This window comes from Neoarius graeffei, chromosome 17 (assembly GCF_027579695.1).
Source record: "Neoarius graeffei isolate fNeoGra1 chromosome 17, fNeoGra1.pri, whole genome shotgun sequence".
Lineage (NCBI taxonomy): Eukaryota > Metazoa > Chordata > Actinopteri > Siluriformes > Ariidae > Neoarius > Neoarius graeffei.
Window position 1 is genome coordinate 38,018,843 of NC_083585.1, and position 22,620 is coordinate 38,041,462.

Consider the following 22,620-nt stretch of genomic DNA (forward strand, 5'->3'; position numbering starts at 1 on the left):
CCGTGCACTGGCGAGCCGATGCCAGGAGGGGGCTCAGGACGTAACATGACCAAAAAAAGGCTAACTTATACTCAAATACGAGTCGAACTGTTTCCTCTGGGAGTCAGCATCACTCCAACTGCACATTTATAAACGGGACACAAACAAGTACAAAATAATTGACGAACCCATGCTGCTTTGTTATTATAATCAATATTCAGTACAGCACCCTGATAACTCATGGTGATATGGTGGAACTGAACCGATAAAAGGGAAGAGTTGATCAGCAGGTATCGTCTCCCGCAAGATCTCATCAGCTTCCCTTTAGGAGCACTGATCACATTAATAGACTGTAGTCTTTAGGAACATGATTGCAATTAGGCCCTCTTCCGATAACACCAGAACGGTAACACTAAGAACGCGGACCAACTCCCAGTAAAACATAAGCCAGCAAAATCACTTCTGCTATCCATACTGTTGCTGATTTTTGTCAAGAGGTGACAAGGTCTCAAAACAGTTGTTCAGGTTTCAACGAAGAGAGAGCGCGACAGCTGAACATTGCTGTGTGCTTTGTGTCAAGCCTCCAGCAATTATAAAGGACTATAATATGGAAGTCAAGTGAAAATGGATCATTACGATCTGGAGGGAGAACTTCACAGTTAGTTCCCATCTCAGAGTCTGAAGCCAGCATTTTATATTAAAAAAAGAAAGAGAGAATGTGTGTGAGCCAGGTTCCGAGACAGGGTGGCAACTGTTAAAGATGGAAGCAGTTCCGGTGTTGAGTGGAACAATTTCTCCGTTCCATTTTCAAGACCAGGGATTTGAGAGAGGAGAGCGCGACCAGGGGAGGAGGCAGATACAATTCCCAAGGAGCACGACTACGCATCAGCTCTGGATCCCACACTTGTCAACTTAGCTCTTGATAAAAACATCTCCCAGAAAGGAGATCCTCCAGCTGAGGAAAGAAATTGAGAAGCTTAAAACGAAGCAGGGGCAGCACGGTGGTGTCGTGGTTAGGGTCGCAGGCAAGCTGGAGCCTATCCCAGCTGACTACGGGCAAGAGGCGGGGTACACCCTGGACAAGTCGCCAGATCATCACAGGGCTGACACACAAACAACCATTCACACTCATTTACACCTACAGTCAATTTAGAGTCACCAGTTAACCTAACCTGCATGCCTTTGGACTGTGGGGGAAACCGGAGCACCCGGAGGAAACCCACGCGGACACGGGGAGAACATGCAAACTCCACACAGAAAGGCCCTCGCCGGCCATGGGGCTCGAACCCAGGACCTTCTTGCTGTGAGGCGACAGCGCTAACCACTACACCACCGTGCCGATCATTTTAGTTCATATTCTCTCGTTTTCTTTGCTAATACAATTGTTCAAAAGGATATTTTTGATGCTTTTCCCGACAATATCATGACTTGTGTGGTTTCAACGCACCATGTTAACCAGACACTCATCACCATCATTATACAGTGGTGCTTGAAAGTTTGTGAACCCTTTAGAATTTTCTATATTTCTGCATAAGTATGACCTAAAACATCATCAGATTTTCACACAAGTCCTAAAAGTAGATAAAGAGAACCCAGTTAAACAAATGAGACAAAAATATTATACTTGGCCATTTATTTATTGAGGAAAATGATCCAATATTACATATCTCTGAGTGGCAAAAGTATGTGAACCTTTGCTTTCAGTATCTGGTGTGACCTCCTTGTGCAGCAATAACTGCAACTAAACATTTCTGGTAACTGTTGATCAGTCCTGCACACCGGCTTGGAGGAATTTTAGCCCATTCCTCCGTACAGAACAGCTTCAACTTGGTGGGTTTCCTCACATGAACTGCTCGCTTCAGGGTCCTTCCACAACATTTCGATTGGAATAAGGTCAGGACTTTGACTTGGCCATTCCAAAACATTAACTTTATTCTTCTTTATCCATTCTTTGGTAGAACGACTTGTGTGCTTAGGGTCGTTGTCTTGCTGCATGACCCACCTTCTCTTGAGATTCAGTTCATGGACAGATATCCTGACATTTTCCTTTAGAATTCGCTGGTGCAATTCAGAATTCATTGTTCCATCAACGATGGCAAGCCGTCCTGGCCCACATGCAGCAAAACAGGCCCAAACCATGATACTACCACCACCATGTTTCACAGATGGGATAAGGTTCTTATGCTGGAATGCAGTGTTTTCCTTTCTCCAAACATAACGCTTCTCATTTAAACCAGAAAGTTCTATTTTGGTCTCATCCATCCACAAAACATTTTTCCAATAGCCTTCTGGCTTGTCCACGTGATCTTTAGCAAACTGCAGATGAGCAGCAATGTTTTTTGGAGAGCAGTGGCTCTCTCCTTGCAACCCTGTCATGCACACCATTGTTGTTCAGTGTTCTCCTGATGGTGGACTCATGAACATTAGCCAATGTGAGAGAGGCCTTCAGTTGCTTAGAAGTTACCCTGCGGTCCTTTGTGACCTCGCCGACTATTACACGCCTTGCTCTTGGAGTGATCTTTGTTGGTCGACCACTCCTGGGGAGGGGAACAATGGTCTTGAATTTCCTCCATTTGTACACAATCTGTCTGACTGTGGATTGGTGGAGTCCAAACTCTTTAGAGATGGTTTTGTAACCTTTTCCAGCCTGATGAGCATCAACAACGCTTTTTCTGAGGTCCTCAGAAATCTCCTTTGTTTGTGCCATGATCACAATGCCTGTTTGTGGAAGTGTAAGATCAGACTTTGATAGATCCTTGTTCTTTAAATAAAACAGGGTGCCCACTCACACCTGCTTGTCATTCCATTGACTGAAAACACCTGACTCTAATTTCACCTTCAAATTAACTAATCCTAGACGTTCACATACTTTTGCCACAAACAGATATGTAACATTGGATCATTTTCCTAAATGACCAAGTATAATATTTTTGTCTCATTTGTTTAACTGGGTTCTCTTTATCTACTTTTAGGACTTGTGTGAAAATCTGATGTCGTTTTAGGTCATATTTATGCAGAAATATAGAAAATTCTAAAGGGTTCACAAACTTTCAAGCATCACTGTAACTGTTGCTACCTACATGCTGGGCTAACTGCCTGTTATTTATAAACATGTATTCATTTATCATGGACTGGACGGTCAGACGACGAGGACCCCCCCAGTGTGAAATTGTGTTCCAGGAAGGGCATCAAATTACTTCAGATAACAGCTGAAACCAAAACGACGACAGATTATAATTATCGGAAACTATAAATAGCTTACTCCATGAGTAGTGCTGGGAAGATGTGACTGTAGCTTGAAGATGCAGGTTAGATAGCTAAATATACCTGCCAAGTAGCAGTCTGCTATTCTCCAATTATTACAGCTACAAATACTGTTTATTCAGTGGCAATCAGAAGTTTACATACACATATGAACGTTATCATGGACATGAATTTCATGGCATTACTGGGCTTTCAATGATTTCCTGAACTGTTCTTTTTCTTTGGCAGAATGATTGAACACCATACATCTATAATAATAAAAAAAAAAAAAACCCACAAGAATCTGGTGCACAAGGGTCAAATTATACATACAGCACATGTAATATCTGGTTAAATGTCCCCCAAGTTTCACATTGACCAGGTGCTTTTGGTTGCCATCAAGTTTCTGGCAGAATTCTGGTTGGATATTTGACCACTCTTCTTGGCAGAATTAGTAGAGTTAAATTAAAATGGTGCATCTTTCCTGGTATGGACCCAAGTTTTAAGCACAGTCCACATATTTTTGATAGGGTTGAGGTCAGGACTTGTTTTAAGCTGAATATTAGCTTGCTTTATCCATTTCAAAACCAGCTTTGCTGTGTGTTTAGGGTCACTGCTCTGTTGGACTTCCCAACTGTGTCCAAGTTTCTGGTGGTTTGAGGTTATGCTGAAGAATTCTGAGATGGTTCTCATTCTTCATGATTCGATCCACTTTGTGCAATGCACAATTTCCACTGGCAGCAAAGCAGCCCAAGAGCATGATGCTACCACTACCATTCTTAACAGTTGGTACAGTGTACCACTGGTCATTGTAGCCAACCAACTCTATCTTTGTCTCATCTCATTATCTCTACCCGCTTTATCCTGATCTACAGGGTCGCAGGCAAGCTGGAGCCTATCCCAGCTGACTACGGGCGAGAGGCGGGGTACACCCTGGACAAGTCGCCAGGTCATCGCAGGGCTGACACAGACAACCATTCACACTCACATTCACACCTACGGTCAATTTAGAGTCATCGGTTAACCTAACCTGCATGTCTTCGGACTGTGGGGGAAACCAGAGCACCCGGAGGAAACCCACGCGGACATGGGGAGAGCATGCAAACTCTGCACAGAAAGGCCCTCGCCGGCCACGGGGCTCGAACCCGGACCTTCTTGCTGTGAAGCGACAGCGCTAACCACTACACCACCGTGCCGCCCTCTTTGTCTCATCTGACCATAAATCTTCCCTCTAGTAGGTTTCTTCTTTGTCCATGTGGTCAGGCACAAAATTTAGTTGTCCCTAAAGGTGTTGATTTTGGAGCAGAGGCTTCTTTCTTGGACATCAGCTTCTCAGTCAATGATAATGCAAAACTTGCTTGACTGTCAACAGACACTGGTGATCCAGCAGCTTCCAGTTCATGGCAGGCCTGTGCCTTGGTAGTTCCTGACCATCGACCCAATTTCCTATCAGCTGAGGGCGACAGATTTTCACCCAGCAAAGTTTCTACACCGTCCAATAACTTGTACTTGCATACAAGTTTGTTCTGATGATCTTGGAATCTGCAGTTCTTTAGAAATGGATGCAAGTGACATTCCTGAGTTGTATAAATCTCTGATCCTCTTTCTCAGATCTGCACTGAGCTCCTTGGACTACTTTGTGTTGGTCAATCCAATGAGTGCTGTCAAAGAAACCATTTTTATGATCGCACAGAGGAGCTACCACCCGTAGCCAATCATGATCACTAAAAGGAAGAGGCCTTGGCAAGTTAAGACATTTTAGAACTTTCAGCACCACTGAATTAATAACCTAAAGTGGGCATACGCAAATTTTTGACCCTGTACCGAGTTCAGAAAAACAAAAATAAATGAAAACGTGTGCACCAAACTCGTATTTTTTCCTGTTACAGATGTATGTTGTATTATCATTCTACTGCAGAAAATGAACAGTTCAAAGAAACTAGTGAAAGCTCAATATTGCCATGAAATTCATGTCCATGATGTATCAGGACTACATCTACATTTAGAAATGCTGTTACTAATAATGGATATAGATCCTGTCACTATCTACTGCACTCTAATATATTTTGCTTACTGAAAAATGAATTTCAAACACTCCAAGTACACATATACCAAAAGAGAACCCCACTCTCACCCTGAATTTGTACTTGGTGCTCCGGTGCAGATTCCTCACTGTGCATAACAGCTCATCACCATCATAGCTGGGCTGGAACCCATAACCCTGCACATCCAGACCAAACAGTCAGACAGCAGTTAAAACTACAGAATCCTGTACCTGCAGGTATACTGTGCGTGTGTGTGTGTGTGTGTGTGTGTGTGTGTGTGTGTGTGTGTGTGTGCACAAGTGAGACTCTCATCACATGAATATAAATGCTCAGTGAATTCAGCAACCACTGCACATCTGTGTGTGAGAACCATAGATAAATGTATCAGAGATCCTGACAATGGCGTGAATACATTACACCCATTCCACACTGGCTATGTGAAACTTCAAAAAAGCCAAAATCCATGTTTACCTTCAACAACTACAAATCCATGTACTGTGGAAGATTTTGACTGCTTCAGTATTTATGAGCATGAGCTTAAAGCATATACGCAGAACCATGGCCTCACTTTCGTTTATAAATGCCCTGAGACCTCAAGAATGGCACAGGAATAGTTTTAAGCGTTAACAATAAATCTAATATAGTAATTTTTACAATTAAAGTGATTTATATATGGAGCGGTCCGAGTGAATGACCTTGACGTCCGTAACATCACCGCAGGAAGGCTATCGGTCTCATCGCCATTTCCACTATACTAAAACACAGAGCTGACTGCAACTCCGATTCTCCATTTTGAGCTAATTTATCGCCACGCCACGTAGATGTGTTGCTGGCGAGTGCAGCAACACGACAGAAGGTGGATTTACGTTGCATTCATGGCCCAAGAATGTTCAAACTGCTAAGATTTGGACGCGTTTTGCGAGAAGTTCACGGGCGCGTTGGGCGGCTACGAAGTGGTCTCTCCTCTGCTCTGCGCATTTTACTGAAGAAGACTCGTACGAGGCCTCTGATCTGTCGAGGAGCGTTGGCTATAAGCCCTTATTGAAAGAGGGTGCAGTATTAACAATTAAAGAAAAATAAAAAAAGTTGTTTTTTTTTAAAGTGAGTTGAGTTGCACCAGTCCTCCTGGAGCGTGAGCCGAGGGTTGTTGCTAAAACTCGGGACGGGACATATCGCTCGGGCAGTGACCTCCCCACAGTTGTTGCTAAAGCTGGTGACATCCCGTTCCGTCCCGGGTTTTAGTAATTGCCTAAGCTGAGCAGTAATGGTGGAATACACAGTATGGAGAGAAAGAGTGGACCAGCAGTCTTATTTCTAAACTGGATATCACTGCCATCTCGCCCTTACGTGGAAGAAGCGAATGAACGGAGAACTGAACGAACAACTGAGAGTCAGATTGTTTCAAAACAATCGGCCACAAGATCGGCCTTCAAGAAGCGAGAACACAGACGGGTAAGCTCCGACTCTCATTTGGATTAAAAAACCCCTCCCAAAAACAACACGTTGTTTAGCTGCATTTAGATTAATACATGTAACTTGTATTGTGTGTTTAAGTTACCGGTATAAGATTATTTAATTTGCTTCAGAATATGATTGTCTCAGTTCATCTGATTATTTAATTAACCTTTTACGTTTTATCAGTGAAAACGCATGCATGTACGGTACATGTATGTTGCATGAGTTATAACACCTATCCTGTTTTAATGAAAGTCAACCCACAATCAATGAAGTCAAATCAGTCTTAGTTGAGCAAGTCGGTAACGGGATTTCTTACTTTCACCATAAATTTTTATTTATATGACTTTGGTCTATAGCTGTAAAAGGCCTCGGCCTTAAAACTGGTTCCCGCTGTGACATCACGCACTCAGCTGGCTGGCTCAGCGGGGCTCGAATGCCAACTTTGCGGTCGATTTTAACTCTCAAAAATGTACATTTTTTATTCCCATTTATGCAGCATACAAGAGTCAAGGATGGAGATACTATCCACTCAAATTTATTTAAAAATAAAGGTTCTGCGTATCTGCTTTAACATTAGCTTGTGCGTGCATCAGACAACAGTCTTGTCTAATTTAGCAAAATAACATGGATAACTTTTCTTGGCAGAAAACATACTTGCTAACCTGTCTAATACATAGTTAAATAACTCTGGGCAAGTTTTTCCCTCAGCAGCAACTTCAGCTCTGCTAATCTGATGAGAGTATTTGGGGGAAAAAAAAATCTTTGCTTGAAGAAAATTCAAACTGTTCTCTACAGAAAACTTAGACAGCTTGGATTTTGGCATAAGAAATAATACAAATGTCTATGAGGCACTTTTTCTCCTGTCGAAGTACGCATGGCTGGAGTGGTGACCGTGTGTGTATATCGTGAAGAGACGGTATGCGTGCTGGGTTCTCACCGAGCCCTCTTCTTCCATTTCCAGTACGTAACCGATATCGTCTTCTTTTGGTGAGCTGTCTGGCCTGTTCCACTGCAGGCGGAGCCAAGTGACCCCAGCCTGGAGCAGCTCCGGGCTCTTTGGAGGTGCAGGGACGCTGCACGAGGTCAACATGTCAACAGGTTCACTGAACTCACTACAACAGAGTGAACACAAACCCATGTACAACTCAAGAAAAAGTCCCTTGAAGGGTGGCTGAATAAGTACTCCCACACTTCTACACCCACACTCCTCATGTAGCAATTGGCTCTGCGTGCACACACACCTGACACCCATGTCGTTTTTGGCTGCTAGGCGGAATGAGTATTTGGATGCTGGCGAGAGCTTGGTCACCCTGTACTGCTTCTGAGGGCCATAGTAGCATTGCTCAAACAGTCCCGTACCTTTACCCTGCTCACACACAACCATTCAAATACACCAAAGGACAAAGTTACAATTACACATCTAATTATTCACGTTTCGTTCCTAAACACAAAACATGATGCTTTATTTGCTTAAAAAAAAAACACCCAGAAAGACACTGATAGAAAGTTAGCTAAATCAAAGGCCAAAAGTAAACCGTTTAGCTAATAGTTAATCTTATTTTAAGATTATCTTGTCTTAAGGCTTTTGACTTTAACCCCGATAAGGACAAAGTGACATCTGCAACTGCCAAATGTGATACAGCATGTACTTACACTAGCTTGGGGTCAAATAGTGATGGTGCATAATGCATTACCTCATCCCACTGTAGAATGTAGTTTTGAATTTTGGAACCGTTGTCACATGGAGCCTGGAAGAAGATATTTGTTTTAAAATAAAGTATTCCATGGTGTAGGAAGTTGGTTATTAAAACATGAGCATTCACGGCTAAAGAGATACATGGATTACCAAGTGTGTGCACTGACGTGTCGTGAATTTTCAAAAGAATATTCTCAAAACATGAAAATTATAAAAAAAGATGACTGATCATCAGTGTTGGGCACGTTACTTTCAAAAAGTAATTAGTTATAGTTACTTTTCCCAAAAAGTAACGGAGTTAGTAACGGAGTTACTTTGTCATAAAAGTAACTAATTACCAGGGAAAGTAATTATTCCGTTACATTTTGTGTCCCCCCCCAAAAAAAAAAAACAAAACAACAAATTCAATTAGTGTAATCATAATAAAAGTGAATGTTAAATGTGTTTAATGACCAAAATGGACAATTAACAGAACCAGTTAGTAATGTTATCTACACTATATTAATATTTTTGTGGGACAATGTGAGATAAGACATCTATCAAATGTAATATATTTTTGTAGTTATTAAAATTGTTACTAATTACTGGCCACTGACGAGGACAAACGCTTTGTTCCTCGACATAATGTGCATTGCACGTAGACATTTTTGCCTTTTATTTCAAGTAATGAAAAGTAATGGCTGTATTTCCAGTGTGAAAGCGCAGTGCTGGGCTGACCGCTCGCCATCGCTGGGTCTTCTGATTGAAAGAGTGCGCAGTAGTGCAGTAGGCGTGGCCTACCTACGTATGTTGTCCAAATCTACTCTGATTAGCTGACTATGTCGTTGTCTCGCATCTCCCCGCCCCACACTAAAGCAGAGTAAAGAAAGGCTGAGCGAGCAGCGTGCCAGATGAAAACAGCTTTAATAAAATAACGCATAGTATTTTATTGTAAGTAACGGGAACGGCGTTATAACGATGTAAAAAGTAATTAGTTAGATTACTCGTTACTAAAAAAAGTAACGCCGTTAGTAACGCCGTTTATTTCTAACGCCGTTATTCCCATCACTGCTGATCATAGTGAGATTGCTTGCTAGTAAATATGGCATGTGCACACAAGTGGCAAAAATGAATACTTTTTATTTAAAAAACCGCACAGGTGTGCCCTTGTGTGCAGCAAAAAAAAAAAATTCTTCATGCGCACGGATGCATGTGCATATACACCTTCCACTGCAGGACGAGAGAGTTTTTGGTGCCGCTGGCTTTGCGAGGTGGGATGGGTGTGTCGGGTTCACAGCTCAGAGTTGTAAAACTTGCAGGCTCAGAAGGGTTTCCTTGTAAACAGTTATATACAGCCTGGACCCTGCAGGTACAAATGTACACAATATCTCCAATTAATTGAAGAAATATTGAAGGTCATAAGTGAATACCATAGTATGTCTAAACCAGGAGTACAGACCTGACATGGTAGTCTGTTGCTGGTCTTAGGTTCTCTATGGTTGCACTAAGCTCTTTACCACTGTTCCAAAAAGACAAACAGGAGATTAAAAAATATATACATATTAATTCTACTACTAATAATAATACAAAATGTCAGTCATGAACAAAAAGAGCTTGATAAAAATAAACCAAAACACAACCAAAAAAAGTGAAAAGGAGGGTCTTCACAGTTTGTCCCAGAAATACAGGGGACCAAACACAACGTAAGCAACTGGACACAAAGTTCTCTCTCTTTTTCCTTTAACTTCTGTCAACAACATTGCACAAAGAACACACTGCTGTGATCCAGCCTGTGGATACTGTTTATTAGAGGACTTTTCAGATCAAAAGTATATGACAACAATGTTCGTGTTCACAAGTTTCAAAACCGTGAACTGCACCTTTTGTTCTTTGAATCTCAGACGCAAACTTGTTAGGCTCGGGCTTAAAGTGCTGATGACACGAACATGACTCTATGCAATTTCTTAAATAAACTATACAACATGGCAAACATGTTAGATTTCTGTTATAATTACGTGAAAAGAAGCTGTTGTTACGCAAATATCCAACTTTTAATTGCACAGCGCAAGAAAACTGGGTCCGTGGCTCGTGGCCATGCTGTGACGTCAGCGGAAGAACACGCTGCGGTTCACTGGCTGTTCTACTCTGGTTCTACTCAATGGAAATGGCGCATGAAAATGCCGGTGAAAACTCTAGTGCTAGCTCTTCCTCTTCTGGGAGTCTAGAATTGTGTTGATCTCTTCCGAATAGAATCTATGATAGCCTACCCTCTTTACCCTTTGCCTCTCGTTGCTAGGCGGCAGTTACATGAAAGCCGCAAGCTTTCACAAGCAAATACATGACTGATATCACGCCGACTTTATGATTACATTTATGATTATCATGTAGAATCTATAGCTCTACGTACCTTTATCTTATGTCATTTCACAACACATGTTCTGACAGGAGGACTGTCTTTGGATCCGGCATAGCTACTAGTAGACCCCCTCCGGAATAATGGCAGTGTTGCCAGATTGGGATTTTTCCCGCCCAGTTGAGCGGTTTCAAGTGCATTTTGGTGAGTTTCGAACATATTTTGGGCTGGAAAACGTCAGCAGTATCTGGCAACAGATACTGCTGACGTTTTCCAGCCCAAAATGTGTTCAAAACCCACCAAAATGCACTTGAAACCGCTCAACTGGGCGGGAAAAATCCCAATCTGGCAACACTGTGTAGGCACTGCTGATGGTAGTAACACACGTTTGTGCTGAACTGAACACCCAAGAGATTCTTTTAAGCTGGGAAGGGTGTCAAAACAATCCAAATCGAAGTGTTCAGAGCACAGGACGGATGTTGGTGAGGGCTCCCACTTGTCACGAGTGCGCCTGACTTGCTTCACCCACTTCGCATGCAGCTCGGGATCTCTGGGAAACTTGAATAAACTTACCCCATCCTTGTAGGTTTTGGAGCAAAAGCCGGCAACACAACGCGAAGGCATAATAACTTTTATATTATATATATATATATATATATATATATATATATATATATATATATATATATATATAAATAAATATAAAATAATGACAAACTGAACACCTGTCGCATCAACAATAAACTGGTAAGTTAGGAGGAAGGTTCTTTCGCTGACGTCATATAGCTCCTCCTCCTCTTTCGTCTCCTGGGTGCTGCAGCCCCGTCAAATTTGCCCAAATAGCCGCGTTTTTATCATAACTTGTAAAATAGGCGCCTTCGTGAATTAATATATGGATCATCGGGAATTACTTTTTATGTTATAAAACATCGCCAAAGATGTCAAAAACGTGTCATCAGCACTTTAAGTCACCTCAATCCAGGTAAGGTATTGCACATCTGGCTTTATCTAGGGCCAAATGAACTCGGAATACATCACTATTGTCGATTGTGCAGCCTATAGAGCTCTTGCAGTCACGTGACTGAATCCTGGCTGGAATGTAAACAGCCGCCATCTTGTCGGTCAACAACACAGCTGAATATTGCTGCACTCGTATACAAAATGGATCAATTTCAACCGATGGACTACACGGCTCATTTTTCTAATGAACAGATAACTAGATATATGTCTAAAATAAACGACCTACAGATTAGTGACCCTTATCGATTACTGGACGTAGTTTTCACGACCATGTCAGTGGATATTGAACTGCCAGAGGTGGAATACCCAGATGTGTATAATTACCTCATTAACTTTCCCTCGCTGTTCAGTGGTGAAGCACTGCGTGCTTATAAATCTCTGGACGGCAGATTCTACCGTAACTGGATCCATTAACCACTTGCCCACAAAATAAGAAATTTTTCTTGTCCTTTTTTCAGTGAGGTAATATTTTCAAGATTGAAAATATGGTATTTGGTCTTCTAAAACAGCACGCCATTTAAAAATACACCGAGTATATCAATAAAAGATTTTTAAAGAATAAAGTTCTATTTCTTTGACATATCTGACAGACATAACTCCCATTTTAAAAATCACTTTCATTATCCCTGCTGCTATCGTCAGTGAATTTCTGTCAGATGACCTGACGATAGACTCAGCCATTATAGATCTTTGGTAGTTATCGTGTGGAAGCAGGCTTTATCATTTTTGGGTGTCAACAGATAGAGTTGAAATAGATTAACAACAAAAAAACCATTTCGTTCACGAGAGAAGCCCACAGTTATTTTTAAAAAATGCTATCGTCAGTCTGTCAGTCTAATGGCCCTTTTCCACTACCCTTTTTCAGCTCACTTCAGCTCGCTTCAGCTCACTTCAGCCCGACACGGCTCGCGTTTCGACTACCAAAGAACAGCATGACTCAGCTCGCTTCAGCCCTGCTTAGCCCCTAAAACTCGCACGGTTTTGGAGTGGGGCTGAAGCGAGCCAAAGCGAGCCGAGTGAGGCTGGGGGCGTGAGCAGACACTCCCCTGTGCACTGATTGGTGAGGAGGAGTGTCCTCACACGCCCACACACGCCCCGCGAGCATGCTGGGATCTGTAAACACCGTAAATCCGGAAGAAGAAGAATTACGAATTACGAGAATTTCTGGAGCCTTATGCGCCTCGCCTCATCTATACGCTCTTGCCAGTATCTGTCCGCGTTGTCGGTGACAACAAGCCACAGCACCAAGACCAGCAACACTAATGACTCCATGTCCTCCATGTTTATTGTTTACTATTCGGGTCGTGAGACTACCGCTTAAAAAAATCACTGATGTCACTGTTTGCGCCGCTTAACGACATCACATGACGTCCACCCACTTTCGCTAACTCCACCCAATGTGTCCACCCACTTCCAGCCAGCACGGTTCAGCGCGGTTGTAGTCGAAATGCAACTCCAACAGCCCCGCTCAGCTCGACTCAGCACGGCACGGCTCAGCCCGACTCAGCCGCGTTGGTAGTGGAAAAGCGGCATAATGCACCTGACGAATGCAAAATTCAAGCCCTCACCATGCACATGTTGACTGACGCAAAGAGGAAATTCTACTGCGCATGATTTTTGTGACAGCAGACATTTACTTCCGGGCAAGACTTGGAGTTCTGACAGCTAGATTTCATCAAATAAATTAAGGTAAGATTTTCAGTCAGCTATCCTGACGATAGAAATTTTTGATGATAGAAACATTGAGAATATATTTGTGCATTCATAGTTAAATTTTTTCTGGAGGAAAACTATCGTAAGTTGAGATAAATCAGAGCCGCTTGCGACCCTTTCAGCCGACAGGCCATTTCAATGTGTTATTTCCCCGCGAAAGTGACACAGTCGTGTCTATCGTCACTGTTCTGACAATTATTGTTGATATTTCAATTTTGAAAATAAATTTTATTTCAATATTTTATTTCATTATTTGGTTCTAGTGATGAGGTATTTAATATTATTACTAAATTTGTCAGATTAATAATGTAAGAAACAGTTTTGTTACTATTATCATCTAGAGCGTCTGTCAGAATATGATGGTAGACGTTAGTTTGTCTGTCAGATTTTGATGATAGAAACCGATGTGTTTCTATTGTCATTTAGCATGTCTGTCATGTCAGGCTTTTATTAATTAGTTACCAGGACTACTGTCCTAAAATTTACTGTGAATGTCCAAGACCCCAAATGCTACTAGAAAAACTTAATAGAATGATCAAAATAATCAATTCAGCAATTTAAGGAGATGGGACTTAACTGGCCTCTGTTATGGTAGAATCTGCCGGACAGTTATCTTTACAGAAATTCAGGATTTGTCAGCCCCCCTCAGATGTGGCATCTTGTAAACAAGAAAATAACAATCCTCATTGGACGGGTAAGTCACTTAAGTATTGAGTACTAGTACTGATACTAGATATATCAGTAGTATCTAGTATAGCGCTGACCAGCCGATTATGGTTGAATATTTTATATTATCAGTTAGATCAAGTATCAGTAGTCTATCACTATTACTGTATATATGGTATACCTGATAGCAGCAATCCATTTTGCATGCCTGTCAGGGTCTCGTGGCAGCCTATGAAACTTTCTTCCCGATTTCTGACCTCTCCTGTTGTGGCATTTATATGCCATACAACTCTCCGGCATTGTGGCACGGTAATATTCGCAGATTTGGGCGAAAAACAACGAAAGTCAGTGTCGGTAAATTGCGATGGCGGAAATATGGCGTTTGACCGACAAGATGGCGTCTGTTTACAATCTGGATCGGCTGTGACGTCACATACAAGTGGACTATTAAAGGAATTTATTTTGCGGCGTTACCTGTATGCCGTGTTGTATTTGCCATCCTTGCCACTGTACGAGACGGACACCTCATAGCTGATACTAAGATCCTCGGGTTTCTCCTCTGGTTCTTTCTGCTCCTCGTTTGCAGTCGTCCTTACTGGAGCTGGCCAGCAGAGACACGCTCCTCTCGCCTGGATATCTGCCACCTACGGAAATCACAGACCAGTGAACTCTACTGTTCAGCTATACCTCTGATAAAACAGCTTCTGAAGGGGATGATATAACCATAAGATATAATACAAGAGCTCAACGTCTAACAGCATCCTTAGTGTTTCTGAAGTGTGTTACGCAAGATGAATTTAGGCACAGGAGTATACCGGAAAGCCATAAACCAAAGGAAAATGTATGTGAGAAGACGACAAGACGAATATTTTTAGCATCCTTTAGACGCAGCTTCCTGGCTGTGGATATTTCTGATTCTTTGATAATCAAAGCACAGAACAGTTCTGAGAGTACACAACAGATGCACAAATCCATGAGAAGGGAGGAAAAAAAAAGGCACAGTGGAAGCTTAACTTGGCTCTTTTTCCCGCTTTGTGCCATCTTATTCTTCTCTCATTTTGTGACCTCTGCTCAAATCCCTGGAGTCATTTCTCTGAAAATAATCTGTCCATCCAGACCAAGAAGGCCTTCAACCAGATCCTTTAGTTCACTGCCTGCCTCATTTCCTTCTGTCACTTTATTTAGTCTTTCAGGGCTCTTGTAAGGATTGTTATGACAAAACCAATGTAACTAGCCACTATATAATGCTATCTAGACTATTATATGGAGAAGCCATGGCCTAAAAGTTAGAGAAGCAGCTTTGGGACCAGAAGGTTGCTGGTTTGATTCCCTGGACCAGCAGGAATGGCTGAAGGCACCTGACCCCAAACTACTCTGCGCATGTTGTACGTCACTCCGGATAAGAACGTCTGCTAATTAACAATTATTTACCAAAGGCGAAGTGAACATCAGTGAATAACCACCAAGATGAAGTTGATGATGTTCACTGAGCCTGGGGTGTATAATTGTTTTAGTATAAATACAAAAGGTGATTATTTAAAAAGAAATGTATTAAAAATCTCATTTATTTCAAACTTCAAAAGCAGCATGAAAACATAACGGCGCACGCAGATTTGTCTGACTTATCTATGCGGAGTCACATAAAATACTTTGTTTTGAAAAAGATTAAAAAAAAAATAAAAATTTCACCTTACCATTGAATAGTTTTAGACCAAACTTTGTAGCATCTTTATTGCTTTTAGGAACAGCATTTTCTTTCATCATTTGTAATTCTTCCTCATTTACAGTGACTAGAGATGAAAGTGGAGCAAAGAAAAAAAAAAAATCCTGAACTTTTGAAAGTCAAACTAAGATTGGGGGGGGTGTCAACGTTCCCCGAAAATATTTTAATAACATAACACGTGAAACCCTGCATTCTAGTACGTATTTTCACTAAAACAAGTTATAACTTTTAAGCCTTTTTCCTTCATGTACATTAATGATTAACATGTCAAAAATATCAAATTTAATTCCCTAGTTAATGAGTAATTTTCAGGAGTGCATTTAGAAAACGTGGTGATTTTCCTGCTACACAGTTCATTACTTTGAAGAAAATCAGACAGTTGAAGGTAAACTCAGCAAAATCCCAAAACAGTCCTGTTAAAAAGTAAAGGTCTGTTGGAGTTTCTAAAGCTTTCAGGTTTCAGTGTTGGGGACATTGAGCCTCGTTTATCAATCTTTTAGTAGAGTTGTGCGTTTGCAGAAGCTAAAGTGAACTAAACATTTCCAATTCACATTTATGCGAGTTGAAGCCAATTGTTTACATTAGTTCATTATCTGTAAATTTAAACACACCAATGAATACCAAATTTCTCATGTAAATCAGGGGCGTAGCTAGGAGTTTTTTTTTTTTTTTTTTTTTGGGGGGGGGGGGGTCGTCACACACTGACTGGCAACCTGAGTGCATTATGTAACAAAAAATAATTACCACTGCTAATTTTAGGCAGCTTAGAAACCGGCTCTTCCATTATTGCCGTTTCTTCCACGTTTTCTTGATTATGTGTTTTAGAAACGGCACTAAAACTTAGCTTTGAAACCACAAAATGCAACTTTGATGGAAAAAAATATATATATAATAAATTGCTTACCTCTCTTCACGTCGAAAGAACAAGGAAAGTTTTGCTTGTTTTGACATGGCGAATTATTAACACAAGAGGAAATACTTGTATTTTGCAACTAAAAAGACTGCAGCTACACTGGCAGCTTGAACATGCTTTCTAGTGCGATTGTGTTGCGCTTGCGCAGAACGGTGTCAACAAAGAACACCCGTCTTTAATCACTGAACTGTGTTTGGGCTATTTAAGGACTGCGCCCATGCAAGGACGATGCGAAGTATTACGCCGCGTCAAGGAACGCAAAAAATCCAAAAAATAAATTTCTCCATTCGGAAAACCGGAGATTTTCAAGAGTTGTCAAATATCCGGATTTCCGGGAAAATCCGGAAGACTTGCATCCCTGAGTGACAAAGTGACTGGCTGCCATTTTGACAAATGACTCAAGGCGGTTATCGAGAAATAGTCTGAATCTCTTGACCAATCAGCGCAAGAGTGCCTATAAATCATCTCTGTATTTATACTAAATGCCTGTAATGTAATATTTTATTGGCTAGGTTACAGGTCCAGTGGAAAACAACAACCTGAAGGCAAGGTATGATAATCGTGAATAATCATACACTGAAAAAGACCGTCAGAGATAAAAAACACCACCACCTGAACACCACTTTGCTCATACCGATGAAGGGGGCGTCGTGGCTCAGGTGGATAAGGCGCCATACCATAAATCCGGGGACCTGGGTTCGATTCCGGCCCGAGGTCATTTCCCGATCCCTCCCCGTCTCTCTCTCCCGCTCATTTCCTGTCTCTACACTGTCCTTTCCAATAATAAAGGTGAAAAAAGCCCAAAAAATATCTTAAAAAAAAAACCCAACCCATTGGCACAGGCTCTGAATATTGAGAAATGACAGCTCATTCCATGTGTTTAAATTAACAAAAAAAAAAAAAAAAACCAAACCCACTATACACTGGAGCAAAAAACACATTAAAAAGTCAGAACACGCCAGAATAAACAAGGATGAAGTAATTTAGTTGTTGGTAACAATTACATACAGCCTTAATGATCCTTTACAGTCAGCTATTACTCTCAAATTTTCTAGGAACATGACTTGCACAATTGTTGTACACATTTTGGAACTACTCACAAATGCGTAATTATGTAATTGAGACAAAATATAAAGTCGCAGCCATTGTGCACTCAGATTTATGATCATTACAGTCACTGAGTCACAGTCAGAGAACCACTTATACGATGCATGCATAAATCTTCCATATACTCACCACAGGCTTGCTGATATTGTTTAACCATTCTCGAAGAGCTTGCATCTTTTCATTCGATTCTGGGGAAAGAGATGAACACAAGAAACCACTAATTTCAGCAAGATTATTTACTTGCACATTTTGCTACACAGGATATTCCGCTCCAGAGATGATCATTAAAACGTGCACCTCTGTGCTGTAGCTCCGACTGGGCGGTCCCAGGCCATGACGGACAATCAAAGTGTGAAATATGGCCCCTAGTACTATTAGTTGCTGGGATAGTGAGGTCAGAGATGGATAGTTCAGTTGGGTTTGTGAGACTCTGTCTCTAAGCCCATGTTTACATTAGACCGTATCAGCGGATCATCAGATTAACGTTTTTAAAACGATTAGTGTGCACACAGCAACACCAATACACGATTTGTGTGCACATAGCAACGCCAATACACGGATACGCTCGGCTCCGCAGGCATCCTGCGCTCCAAATCACTCCGCCCTGAACAGCGAGTGCCCTCTGGAGGGTGCGCACTCCGGCCCTGTGCAGCTCACAGAGCGCGCGAGTGAAGTGCACAAGCCACGATTCGGGACTGAGCCGCTGTGTGTGAGATCCCAGCGCATATCACTTACCACTTGCAAGTGGAAGGATGGCAAGCCTAAAGACAATCATAACTACACAATGGGCAGTATTTGCATCAGTATTTGCAGTATTTTCATACTGTTATACTCTTTAATGAAAGGTGATACAAGGCGGAAGTCCGCGCCGTTTTTCAGCAGTCGCGTCACATGACCAACGCCAGCGAATCAGGAAGGTGGATGTCACAGTGACGTTGTCCAATGAGACGCCAGGTATAGCTCAGCACAGCGTATTCGGGTATTCTGAATGTTTACACAGCACCGGACCAGACACGATCTGGATTGAATACGTGGACGCTGGCGGATTCCCATTTCCCGGCGTTTCCAGGCGGTTTAATGTAAACGGACAGTGCATCCGCGAAGAAAACGAGACAGATACGGTCTAATGTAAACGTAGCCTAAAGCTTGTTCACACCGCTCAGTAGCTGTAGCACCATTTTCTACGCTAGAGTGGGCATTTGACAGAACTATCATTTCGGCTATTTCTAACTGCGTGCCTCGCTAACCTGATCTACGTTTGGAAAAGAAAGAACTCTTTAAAAGTGATTACCATCATGAAGTCTAGCAAACTTCAGTACAATCGATTTGGACCGTCACTGGTCCAAAGCCTTGCCAGTCTACTGATAATCCCACGCTTTGGCCATGACCATGAATCGTTCACATTACAGTGCACTATCAGCTTACAGTATGCAATAAAATGTGTCCTTGCAATACAGCCTTTAAAGTCGTCTAAAGCTTTTCTATATTAGATGCACTTCTATGGCGGTTTGGGAAAATACGGAATTAGACAGATACAGAAAACCTTAATGCGACACTTGGAGAAAAAGCCATTTTACATATTGAATAAAAAAAAAAGTTATGATGCAATAACACTTCCATGTCACATTATTAATACTAATACTCATCATCCCATTTCTCTATAGCGACAGTGCCAGGTTTAGCACTTTAGCCAGGTTTCTACCTCTATGACAGAGCTGATGCCTGACAGCACACCCTATTCAGTTCACTAAATCCCAGAGTGATGCAACAAACGGTACCAAAAGTAGAAGTATAGAATACCCAGAATGCACTGCATGTTTTGAAGGAAATACAGGGGGTTTCAAAAAAAAATTTGACATCATTTCACAACCTAATAACTTTGCCAGGTCTCATCAACTGACCTCAAATTTTAACAGCATGTGTGGAAACAGGTCAAAATTTTATGCTTTTATCTTTTCAGGTACAGAAATGCCATTCACTGGAAAAGAAAAGGTGTTGTGCGTTAGAGTACGCTCGAACAAGACTGTGCGGCGTGCATTTATGAGAGAATTCTCTAAAAATGCACTGGTAACAGTCTTTTCTGGTATCTGCAGCGTGTTTGGCAGGAGCTGGACTACCGACCTGACGTGTGCCGTGTCTCAGGTGGCGTGCATACTGAAAATTTGTGAAATCGTTCATGGAATCCACATACCTTTGAATTTCTCATTCAAATTTTGAGGAATAAATCTTATATTATGGGCGGCACGGTGGTGTAGTGGTTAGCGCTGTCGCCTCACAGCAAGAAGGTCCTGGGTTCGAGCCCCGTGGCCGGCGAGGGCCTTTCTGTGTGGAGTCTGCATGTTCTCCCCGTGTCAGCGTGGGTTTCCTCCGGGTGCTCCGGTTTCCCCCACAGTCCAAAGACATGCAGGTTAGGTTAACTGGTGACTCTAAATTGACCGTAGGTGTGAATGTGAGTGTGAATGGTTGTCTGTGTCTATGTGTCAGCCCTGTGATGACCTGGCGACTTGTCCAGGGTGTACCCCGCCTTTCGCCCGTAGTCAGCTGGGATAGGCTCCAGCTAGAAGTCTGCGCGGGACAGAATTTTCAGTCCCGTTCCCGCCCGCTCCCGCATTGTGCAGTCCCGCTCCCGCAAAGAACTATGATTTTCAGTCCCGCTCCCGCCCACAAATCCTGCATGATGCAGACGTTCACGTTATTTCTCACGAAAGTTCTTGTCATTGGCTTGGGGAATTAAACATGCTGAGCTTAGCTGAGCTCTCCACTGACCCATCCTTCACCTAGCGCACGTAGCGAGGGTGCGCGTTGCCAGGCAGCATGCGCAGCTGAGGCTTTACAGAGATTCCCAACACACCTACCAAAATCTACAGTGGATATTAACCTCCTAAGGCCCAAGCTGTTTTTTTACATGCATTTTTTATTTCTCTTTGCTATTTGGGCTTATTAGAACCTGATTAGAATAAAAACTAAGCATCATCTTTTGATAAGATGTACTTTTAGAGAAAAAGTATGTCCACATATGTGGATTCTTGTTCCGAATTTCTAAAAAGTGCTGTCCACGCATGTGACCGCTAAGCCCTAGGAGGTTAAGAATATTGTACATTGCACATAGCTTATATGTCACTCCTCACATTTACATTCTAGGACTTTTTAACGGTAAATGTACCTCTTTTTAAAGCAGCACTTACTTCTGAAGCACTGTGAGCTTCACTAGAGGAGCTCTGCTCTTCTGCCATGATCGGAAATCTCAAACACGGAAGAGCGGAAAGGAATCGGAAACGTACGTGAGATTAGACCACATCCGCAAATTTAGGCATCTTAAAACGTTTTTATTAATGCCAAATAAAATATCCAGCACAAATTATATATGATAGACATTTTAGTGGGGGCGTCATGGCTCAGGTAGCTAAGGCGCCATACCATAAATCCGGGGACCCGGGTTCGATTCCGGCCCGAGGTCATTTCCCGATCCCTCCCCGTCTCTCTCTCCCGCTTGTTTCCTGTCCTGTCTCTACACTGTCCTATCCAATAAAGGTGAAAAAAGCCCCCAAAAAAATCTTAAAAAAAAACAAAAAACACATTTTTAGTTAGCGGGACTGCAGATTATCACCTCTCCCGCCCGCATTGTGCACTCCCCCTCCCGCCCGCAATGAGCTTTCAAAATTTGTCCCGCGCCGCACTGCTTTGCGTCGGGTCCCGCGGGACTCCCGCGGGAGTGCAGGGCTCTAGCTCCAGCTTGCCTGCGACCCTGTAGAACAGGATAAAGCAGCTACAGATAATAAGATGAGATGAGATCTTATATTGCTCAACATTAAGCCTGTTCAGTTTCATTTGCCTAGACTATGTAGTTTCTGGGATATTTACATCTCAAATATCAAAATTTTTTGAAAAACACCCTGTATATGCCCTATATAGCATGAGGAGTGGTTTTGTACACGTATACAGTGAATTAATGGTTGGCAGTTAGAGAGTACTCATGCGACAAAACACCAACTAAGAATGAAATAGTTGACTTGAATCTCAAATCCCTATACTAGCGTTCACAAAACAGTGCTCCTGATTCTCCAGTGTAGGCAACAGTGTGGGGGGGCCATTACATAAATCATGACAGAAGAAATTCTGGTCGAAGTATGGTGGATGAATATTATGGCACAAGGTATGATGACATCTCTCTGTCACTACCTGCAGACTCTGTGTCCCTCACTCTTCCTGGACATTCCTTTCCCAGGCCGGTGAGTGTAGCAGCCTGGCTTTGCTCCTCCACCCCTTTAAGGAGGCCGTTCTGGAGGTCTCCTCCAGCTGCTGGTGGGGTTCCACGGTTCTTCTGTGGAGAGAGAGGAGGACTGTCTTTGGTAGGAGCCTGACCTCCCCCTCCTGACTGACCACCCTGACGCTCTTTCAACTTCTTCTGCAACCGCTCATGCGCTTTGTTAGCCCTTTCATCCCGGTGGAATGCTGTGCGTCCATGTGCCGGGTGAGTGTCTGGAGAAACTGGGGGGGAACACAGCATATGACAAAGGCACATTTTTTTCCCTCCTAAAAAAAAGATGAAATTGAAAGCAATATTGAAATCCCTTGATTTCTGTCCTACTGGGAACCAGTGTATGTATAAACAAATAGCACATTTTGTAGAAACCAGACATTGCTCGTGACTCCGCGAACACCAAAGTGAGACACAGTGGTGAGGACACCAGGTTGAAAGTATGGTGCATTCCATTTGTACAGGGA

At 42.3% G+C, this 22,620-nt stretch overlaps 1 protein-coding gene across 1 annotated transcript in view; it reads right to left on the reverse strand.

Annotated features, from left to right (window-relative positions):
• fndc3a (fibronectin type III domain containing 3A) overlaps window positions 1-22,620 on the reverse strand; it is a 222,948-nt gene that overhangs the window by 38,225 nt on the left and 162,103 nt on the right. The window contains 9 exon segments of the mRNA XM_060944161.1: window positions 5,357-5,443; window positions 7,663-7,837; window positions 7,967-8,091; window positions 8,420-8,473; window positions 9,625-9,763; window positions 9,860-9,919; window positions 14,627-14,796; window positions 18,025-18,083; window positions 22,075-22,383. Of these exon segments, the coding sequence (XP_060800144.1) occupies window positions 5,357-5,443; window positions 7,663-7,837; window positions 7,967-8,091; window positions 8,420-8,473; window positions 9,625-9,763; window positions 9,860-9,919; window positions 14,627-14,796; window positions 18,025-18,083; window positions 22,075-22,383 (1,178 nt within the window).